This window comes from Abrus precatorius, unplaced genomic scaffold, assembly GCF_003935025.1.
Source record: "Abrus precatorius isolate BTA unplaced genomic scaffold, Abrus_2018 Scaffold10, whole genome shotgun sequence".
NCBI lineage: Eukaryota > Viridiplantae > Streptophyta > Magnoliopsida > Fabales > Fabaceae > Abrus > Abrus precatorius.
The window spans coordinates 28,615,227-28,625,070 of NW_020874292.1; the positions used below are offsets into that span (position 1 = coordinate 28,615,227).

General features: G+C 27.5%; 1 protein-coding gene across 3 annotated transcripts; it reads right to left on the reverse strand.

Moving 5' to 3' along the window:
• Nucleotides 1–2,044: 2,044 nt before the first annotated feature.
• Nucleotides 2,045–5,824, reverse strand: LOC113872304 (uncharacterized protein At3g52155, chloroplastic). 3 transcript variants are annotated; one of them, XM_027509755.1, is made up of 6 exons: nt 5,561–5,824; nt 4,820–4,919; nt 4,514–4,693; nt 4,104–4,130; nt 3,782–3,899; nt 2,048–2,748 (listed from the first exon to the last, which is right to left on the reverse strand). In XM_027509755.1, exons 1-6 carry the CDS (start codon nt 5,784–5,786, stop codon nt 2,686–2,688), a joined length of 714 nt encoding a protein of 237 aa, XP_027365556.1. In that variant the 5' UTR covers nt 5,787–5,824; the 3' UTR covers nt 2,048–2,685. The 3 variants fall into 3 exon arrangements, with proteins under 3 accessions (XP_027365573.1, XP_027365556.1, XP_027365564.1); XM_027509763.1 differs by lacking the exon at nt 4,104–4,130 and having other exon boundaries at nt 2,058–2,748; XM_027509772.1 differs by lacking the exons at nt 3,782–3,899; nt 4,104–4,130 and having other exon boundaries at nt 2,045–2,748.
• Nucleotides 5,825–9,844: the final 4,020 nt, after the last annotated feature.

The window sequence follows — 9,844 nt, forward strand, 5'->3', positions numbered from 1 at the left end:
TTCTCTGTTTGAAAGATTCATGTGGATGTTCTCTCTCGTTATTTAAGTTCAATTAAGTTAACAGCTTTATTATTAAATTACTTTTTAATCCACCCTGTATTATCTGTTTTAACTATATGAAATGGTCATTTTAAAAATAATTCTTAAAGGGTTTGTAAGACACACGTTAAGTGATCCATTAATTGATATTTAGTTTGAGATTGTGTTAATCTATTAATCTATTTCCCTTTATGCAAAGATGTATTGATTAATTCAAGAGTTGTTTTGTTAATATATGAGTATGTACGTATGTTTCGAAGTTCAAATTTACCCAATTTTCTTACTTTTAGAGTGTGACAATCTATCAATATATTTCCCTTTACAAATTTAAATCAGTTATGATATTTAGTGTAAAATTTTGTGGTTTCATTCAAATTAAAGAATTATCTTCTCTCTCTCTCTCTCTCTTATATATATATATATATATATATATATATATATATATATGTAAACACATGTTTGACTGCTCATATAATTTTATTTTATTTTTTCCATTGTTGGTCTACTTTTTTGGTTTTTGTTTTCTAAAAAGTGAATTATTTTTTATTTATTTTTGTGATTGAGTTTTTTTAGAAAATTAAGTTATTTTGCTTCAATTTTTAAAAATTATTCAATTAAATTCAAAAACTATAATATTTAAGTTATTTAAGTATAAATATATAGATTAAAAAATATGTTATCGCATCAATAAACATCAAGTAAAATAATATAATTATTTATATATAAATAGACATAAATTACAAAATAATGTGTTTCTTTACGAAAAGTAAATTAAGATAAAAGAGAATTTTTAAGTAAAATAGTGTAATTATTTATTGAATAGACACACTATTTGAGATAATGATATTTTTATAAACAAGAATTGATATAATTCTTTATAAATAAGGGCAAAATATCTATAAAAAATATTTACGCATAATTTATAATAAATTTATATATTAATTTCGCCTTATATACATAAATTTATTTGTCTTTATCTTTAGTATACATGAGATAAAAACAAACCATCATTTAATAAATATCATTATTGTTACAGCTAAAGTTTTAAGAGTGTAAACCATACTCAAATATATTTGAGTATTCTGGAAAAAATTTGCGATCAATGCAAGTTACACCGAATTTAAATATTGGTGAAGGTGAATTAAATTTAAAGAAAAATATTTATCCACGCTTCGTTCAAAATTTCATTCTCACAGAGACATTTGCATTAGAACTAATGATAACCCAAATATAGGAATTTGCTAGCATGGAACATGAGTATTTTTCACTATTTGAGCTGAAAGTGATTTAGCTGTTTGATTCTTTATCAATATAAATGCATTCAAACGTGAGAATCCCAATTTAAGGTTAGTAATTTGTTTTGAAGGACCAAGTTTTATTTATACGTTCACCAATGTGTGAAAATATTATAATTTGGTTGTTTGAAACTTCAATTTTTTTTTTAATGATACAACTTTTCAATAGCTTTTCTAAAAAATAAAATACATTTATTTATTTTTAATAATTAGGAATACAAAAAGTCAAATAAAAAAACTCTAAATAACTTCTATAAAAATTTAAATTTACGAAATACATGGACAACTTATTAGAAGTAGTTATTGGATTCTATAAGACAATGTGGTACCGATTAAAAAAAAAGGTTCATTTTACTGCATGCTTTCATAAATCAAGGCACTTCATAAACCCGAATGAGTTTTCATGCAAAATATATTTGTCATAGAAAATGCGTTGTTTCAGTCTACAAACCTTACATTTTTTTTCGTCGAGTGTTTCATACACTTCCAAGATGAGCGATTTTCCATGCACTATAATATATTCATCAACTTTTTAGTAGCATAAATATATAAAGCACAATTAATAGAGATATATCAAACCATAAAGTGAGAGTTGGCTTTCGATTTCGTCAGAAATAACTTGAACATCCTTATTTTCTTTAACTTGAACATGCTTTTCTTTCATTGGCCTGTTTCTACTTCTTCGCTTTGATATTTATGTAACTTTACAATATTGAAAAATCTTTTGCTTTTAGGCCTTTCTTGCCGCACACCCTTTTCATCCAACCAGGTATAATCTTGATACGTCAAAATGAAGTTATCTGAATAGTTGAAAGTTGGAAGACGAGGCCATTGTACTCTTCCTCAATAATTTGAACTAAAACTTTATATTACAAGATGAAGTTTACACAAGTTGATTTTGGAAACAAAATCAAGATGGAAGATAAAATGAGTGTAAAGTAACAGGTGTAAGCTTTTCTTCCACACCATACAATTACAGAAGCATAGTTTTTTCTTTGGAAGCCTCAAGTTGTGCATCAACCAGGAACCACTGAACAGCATGAGTTCACTTCAATGAACATCTATGCTATACATAATGCAGCATATGAATGATTGAGATCCTGCACATTGTCCTCAACACTGTTTCATCCTGAATCTCCATGAAAACAATTCTCATAGCTGTCAAATTCAACATGTATATCTAAGGCTTTTGGCATCATTTCCATCTCTCGTCTAGTATCCTTTCCGAAGTCCTCAGCTCCATATCCTTAACTTAACTGGTACATTTTGGATGCCTAGAATAAGTAATGATGCTTCCAACCTTCCCTTTTGCATATCTATTTGTAAGTTTACCCAGAACGAAAAATCTCAACTAGCTACTTGGTTTTACTATGCCCTGAAGCTTCCATCCACCAAATCCTGCTGCAGCAAATGCCTGTAAGATACCATGTTAGATACACATCTTTGTCAGTTCAAACTGAATAATTTTCCCTTTTAGAAGCTAATATAATATTAAATGAAAATCTTGCAATGCTCCAAGATATGCAAGTAACTAAAGGTTTTTTTTATTTTATTTTTTATTTCCTGTTTATCTAAGTAGAAGTAAACTAAAACGTCAAATCACACCTATCAACTTGTGTGTTTCCTAACCCATTTTACAGCACTTGTTGCGTGGGGAAGGAAGGGGAGGGGATATGATGATGATACAAACTTTCAAACTTCAACATCTTGCAAAACTATCCAAAGCCAATACCATAGCATTTAATACGAATGTTTTGAGATTGAGAATAATCAAGCAGAAGATGGCAAATCCCAGAGCCTAGACTAAAATATAACGTATTTCTGCCTTTTTAACATAAAATTTATTATAGAGAATAACACAACATAAGATCTTTTCATCAAATATAAACAAATCTTATTCAGAGAAGAGAAGCATGTATAGAGTGCCACTGCCATTGCATCATCTATTGTGAAATTGCAAATTGTGATCCATGGAATTTGGGATATGTTCAGATTTTATGGGTCCTGCAACTGACTTGTCCTTACCATCATCCAAATAAGACATCCCTGTTGTAAACCTTGATTAACTTAAGCAAAAAGAGAATAGGCTCACTGCCGACCTTATGGCTATCTCCCTCTCCCTCTTGATACATTTTTTATTGGCCATGCATGAAGACAATCGCTTCAATTAAAATGGTCAAACCCTAAAATTTTTACCTTCTCACATACTATTAGCTTGAAACTGCAGTATTAGAAGTTAGTCTGTGCACAGGATAGTTTGCAAAAGGCAAGTCCATAAAATTTGTGTGTGATTGATCCCACAATGAATATGTTAGCAGAACAACTGAATTTCATAAAAGTATAAACAGGGATAGTTATTGATAGATAGCACCAAATATACAATGAAAGATAGTGAATTGTCTTGAAAGATACACTGTAAGCAGTTGTGCAAGGTAATGAAACTAAACCTCATCCCAAGAATTTCCTGCAGTCTCAAGTAGTGCCGCATTGCATGTCTTCAATTCCACAGAGGCCCCAGAAAGCATTGAGGCTGCTTCTTCCCATCCCCTATTATGCCCCATGCACCTTACCACGAAATGATCAAATATCCATCACATCTTATCAATCTTAGTTTGTAGATTGTAAGTATAAAATTTTGTTTCTTTAAAAGCAAATGAAAAGATATTGTCTGAAAAAAGAAGAAGACCCTAAAGAGTCCTTAAAATGAGCAAAAGATTGCTTCATTAAGTATAGGCTTTATATTACACAGTTGAGATAACAACCACCTACCTACATAGGATGATCTCCATCTCCAGGCTAGATTCAAACAACAGATGGAGTTAAGGCATTAAATAATATGCATTTCAATCCTCGTTGCAAAAGTTTAAAAAACTACTCAAATAGTTCAAAACAAATGTATAGAAAAAAGGGAAATGTGAAATGTGACTCCACCGGTTTTTCCATAGACATCAACTTGTGATTAATCAATTTAAGCAAAACTCAATCTGCAAATATAGCATCAGCTAAAGTATTGATTATAGCCATATTGTTCATGTCCATAGGTTGTTTGTGTACTAGCACGAAAAAATTTCAAATATATATTTCTAATGTATCTTCAATCATTAACCTCACCTTCAAACACCAAGACAAAAAATAAAGATATAAACCACCCTAAAAGGCTGGAAATTGTAGATACTCACATGACAGTAAGTATCTCATCCCTTGAATATCGACAAATAACCTGTTGCAGGTGCTCTGCAGTTTGCCCATCCATGGCGGCAATTGAATAGAAACTAGACACAAAATGAACCTCAGCTTCCAGCAGCTCCTGCACTTGCTCCTGCATTATTCGAAGTGTTTCCTTAGTCCGTGCCGCATCACTGCAACAACAGAAATCAAAATAGAACCCAAAAGGCAGATTCCTCTCAATAAACCTCAAAAACGATTCACCCAATTCAAGTGTCATGATAATACATTATACATAAAACAGCCACAAAATTGCTAACCTAGACAGGATAAGTTCAGGAATCCAACCCAGCTCTTGGAGCTTGCGAGAAACTTTCATAGCATCTTCTTTTCCAGACTTGCTCAAAGGTCGGTCGTGGTCTGCACAAAAACCATTTTTCCACTAAGACCCAGCAATGCATTTCCCTTTCAAATTCTAGAAAGCAAATTTTCCTAAAAACCTGGGAGCATGACAAAATGGGCACTGAAATAGCTTATTTGGACTTACGAAAAAAAACTTAGGACCCTATAAGCTTTTTTTAACTTATTTTACTAGAGGTATGTTTGGATACATTGCTTAATTAAGCACAAGTATTTTTATATGAGGGCTTATGTCATATATTTAACCATGAAACTTATTAGAATAAACTAAAAAAACTTATTTTATTCAGTTATACCAATAAACTTATTGAAATAAGTCAAAGAGTTTCTGATAGTCATAAGCTACAAAATAATTCTTCCAAACGGCTCCAAAGTATTTTAGTGAAACTTGTCAGAATAAACTACTTCTTCACTTATTATAGTAAGTTTGGTCAAAATTAAAACATAAGTAGCTGTTTAGCCAAACAGGAGCCAAAAACATAAACATCTTTGAGATGGGTAACGAAGTTTGAGACTTTAACCATGGAATTGCATAAAGCAAAAACACACCGTTTCTACTCCAATTTGTTAAAAGGGTATGTTCCCTCCCTACAACACAAAATTTGAGAGTTAAAAAGCGAAATTCCAAAATGAGTGTTTACCGCGGAGAGAGCGACTTGGCGAAGAACTCTCTGCATGGCGAAGCAGTATGAGGCGGCGAGAGACGGATTCTGCGACTTGGGTTTGCTGTTCCTGTTTCTGAATCAGTAGAGAGGATTTGGCGCGTAACTGGTTAGGGTTCCGAACTGTGTTCCGGCAACCATGGATGTAAGGTGAAATGGCGCTGCCACAGATAGCAGAATGCATCTCACACGCACTCACATTCATGCTCTCTCTATCTATGATGTCAATAATTTTGCTTCCAACAACAACATCGTTTAATGGGAAGACAAATTTTAGGAAGAAATTAAACCCAAATTTTTTTCATTTACTTTAAATATTTATTAAAGTATAAAAATATAAGTTATAAACATTTTTAAAAAAATATGAAATTTATATGATTTTTAATTAATAATTAAGAGTTTGTTTAAAAATTGTACAAAGGAATGTAATGCTTGTAATTTTTTTTATGCGAAAGATACTTGGAGAATTAAATGATTTTTAATTTTTTTATATTATAGATAGATGCTTCTTTTTTTTTTAATTGGATATTTTCATTTGTTTATTTTAAAAGATAATACAAAGTTTATGAGATTTAATTAATGCTTTATTTATATTAAAATTATTTTTAATTTTTAATAAAATACCAACTGTTATCTTTTATTTACAAGTCGTAAACTATTAAAGAATTAAATATAAATAATTATATGATAAATAATAAATATATTGTATTTAAATTTTAAATAAATAAATAATAAGATTTTTTTAATATTAAATAAATAAAAGAAATATCCTTAAAAAAAATTGATAGTAAAAATATGTATTATTAAATAGAGTTTAATGAGAATTCAAAACACATATACACAGAGAAAAAAAAACTAATACTTACTTAAGAAAATAAAAAATAAAAACATACTTATACATAGTTAAGACGGATGCAATTTCGTAAGTTCAAATACCAATCAATTAACAAAATAGCTTCTCTCTTACTAATAAGTGATAGCTATTTCCAGGACTTAAGAATTCTAAAATTTAGAACTTCTCTCTTATCCAAAATATCATTAGAAAACACAATTCTATTTTTATGTAACTACAAAGACTACATTGTACTTACCCAAATAATTAATAATCATATCCCTTCTCTTTTACTACAACTAAAATCAATTCAAAAAAACAAGTGAGTCAATAAATCTGAAAGCAAAACCAATGAAAATCCAAGCCAACACGTAATAAAGTACCAAATTTGAGATAAAATTGACGTTAAAAATAAATGAGTTAGAAGTTCTTCCAAATCATAACAAAAACAACAAATTATATCATCAATTTGAACACAACAATCAATCAGCAAACCTTTTGAAAGAAGTGCATTCAATAACAATTGCCAAAAAAATATCAGACACTTAAGAGAGACATTCTATCTCCATAGCCTTTACAAGGCGTTCGCACACTGATCTACACTATTAGGACCATCAAAAGTTCAAATAGTTATAAATACGTAGATTGCACTGAATAACAATCTAAAGAATCTTCCCTCCATACCTATTTATCTTCTTGTCGTACCTTAATAAAAATTTCATCCACAAACTTCAACAAAAGATTAAAACTTGAGATCTCATGTTAAAAGAGTCATCTTCGCCAACTAACATTCTAAACTCACCTAGTGTCATCATAAAAACCATTCTTCAATACATAATATTCAACATTTCTCGTCACTGCAAACAATCACGAAAATGCCTCACATAATTGCACCCTGCCTACCCACTTATCTCTCCCAAAAAAAGTGTGCAAACATGCACCCACACTCTTATTCAACTTCTCATCCAGTCATGAATTCCCTTAATGAATAACCTTTAACAAATCATGTCACTACAAAGAACATCTGTTATGAACTGATAGACGCTGAATAGAAGAAGCTAATTTGTCATACCTAGCTTCCAACACCCGCACCTACATTGAGCTAGAAAAATTAATACCTCGCCACAACCATTTACCAATAAGTGCCTATTTAAATTACTGTACATTCTTAATGCTCAAGCCATTATTCTTCTGTAGTCTACAAACATTTCTCATTTCACCCAAAAAATTTTAGATCTATCCTTAACATTCTTTCATAAAAGCTTTCATTAGATAGTGACAATTTTCTTTATCACCGACTTCAGTGCCTTAATTAAGGATAACAAGCGCAATGACATAGAATTAAGAACAACATTAATCAAAGTCATCATACTTCCAATCGATAAATACCTATATTTCCATGATACCAACATCTTTTCAAGAGCTTCTAACACACCCTTTCATGCACTAAATAGTTAAAAAATTGAGATACATTTCTAGATCATTCTCGGACGAAAGTTCCCTAGATGAAAGTTTTACTAATCAATTGCTCTCTAAATTTGTAAAAAAAGAAAATTAAAAAAAAAGAAAAATTGAAATTGTGATAAATAAAATATAAATCAAAATTTAAAGATAGACATTACTAATAAATAATTAAATATTTTAAATATGTTATTATAAATTTGATTTTTAAAAATTCAACATTTTAAAAATCCTAAATCAACTATCAATAATGTCAAAAATGACTTTTGATATTAAACCAATTAGAGTTAGCATATTTGTATTATTTTTTATTTTTATTTTTACTGAAAATGTTTGTTAAGATATTTTTGTTTTTAATTTTAGAAAATGAATCAAGTATTTTAAAAAATATTAAAAATAAAAGAAATGGTGCGTTGACATTTTTCATTTATAATTCACTATATATATTATTTAAGATTATTTTTATTATTTAGAAATCCCTTAAAATAAAATAAAAAATTAAACCAACCACACATTTAATTAAATAAATTTTTAAATATTATTTTTATTTTTTTATAAACTATTACAATAATCATTAAGCATATGAGAATTATTCTATTTTAAGAATCCGTTTTAATATACGTGATATATTAATAAAATGTAAAAATTTGATAAAAATAAAATATAATAGAGAATGATAAATTCTTATTATATTTTATATTTAATGTAGTAAAATAGATATTACTATATTATTTTATTTAATACATGAGATAAAAATAATAAAAATATATTAAAATTATATTTAAACAAAAAATACTCTTTTATTAATTTTAATATAAATTTTTAAAACAAATTTTTTATTTAACTTTTTGACTTTTAATATATATATATATATCTATTAATTTTTTTTAAAATGTACTATATTATTAAAATGTGGTTATTAAATTATGAATTATTTCAGTTTTTATTATTAAAATTAATTACGTTAAATATTTTAAAAAATTATTATATAATATTATTAAACTTTAACACAATTGCCTTCTATAAAAAAATACCCATGATCTAAAAAAAATTAGAATAATTTATTTAATTTTTATTACATCAAAACATTTATAAAAAGTAAAAAGTTAACTAACATTTCAAAAATTATAATTAAGCAAATAAAATTAAAAAATCTTGAAAAAAATAATGTTTAATATTATCAATATATTTTTATCATAACTTTTAATAAAATAACTTGTAATTTATTAATTTCTAAGACCTTAATCATTCCTTAAGTCGCTTATTAATCCTTACCTCAAAAACAACATGAAAATTTTTTTCTCATTAAAGTGAAAATCATCTTTATTAGTATCTGTGTTTCTTGTTAAAAAAAAAAAAAAAACCTAAACAAAATGAATAAATCACTCATTTCTGGTCAAATTGACTGTTGTCTATTACTCCATATTTTATCGAGATAAAGTGTATTAATTTTTGTCGGTTTTAAAGACACGTAAATGTTTATTTTTTGTTACATATTATATATTTCATCCTCATTTTTTACATACTATTATTAAAATGTTTTAAAATTATCATATTAATCTTAAATCATTTAAAGACACCTCAGTGCCAAAAAAAAATGTCGGTAAGACTAAATTATCACTCTTTTTTAGTTTATATGTACTTTTTTAAACAATTGTCAATTAGTATTTGAAGTTATCAGTTAAGACATTAAATTTTTCAATTAAAAATAATGATAAATATACATTAAAAACTATAGAAGAATACATTGACAATTATTCTTAATTCGTTAATTATTTTTAAAAAATATTCGTTAAAGAATATTATTATTATTATTATTATTATTATTATTATTATTATTATTTCACTCTGAAATTATAAAAAAAATGAAAATCTTGTACATTAATCTCTGTGATTTTATCAATCACAGACTCAAAGGTGCTGTTATTATCTCTATATTTTTGCAAAAGCTGATTCAATTGTATACGCAG

Excerpts from the sequence above, each read along its gene's own strand:
- LOC113872304 (XM_027509755.1), bottom strand. The coding sequence starts at position 5,786 with ATGAATGTGAGTGCGTGTGAGATGCATTCTGCTATCTGTGGCAGCGCC. Across the intron at positions 4,131-4,513 it reads GATGAGATACTTACTGTCAT|CCTGGAGATGGAGATCATCC; the intron begins GTGAGTATCTAC and ends GTTTGAATCTAG. Across the intron at positions 3,900-4,103 it reads ATGGAGATCATCCTATGTAG|GTGCATGGGGCATAATAGGG; the intron begins GTAGGTGGTTGT and ends TTTCGTGGTAAG.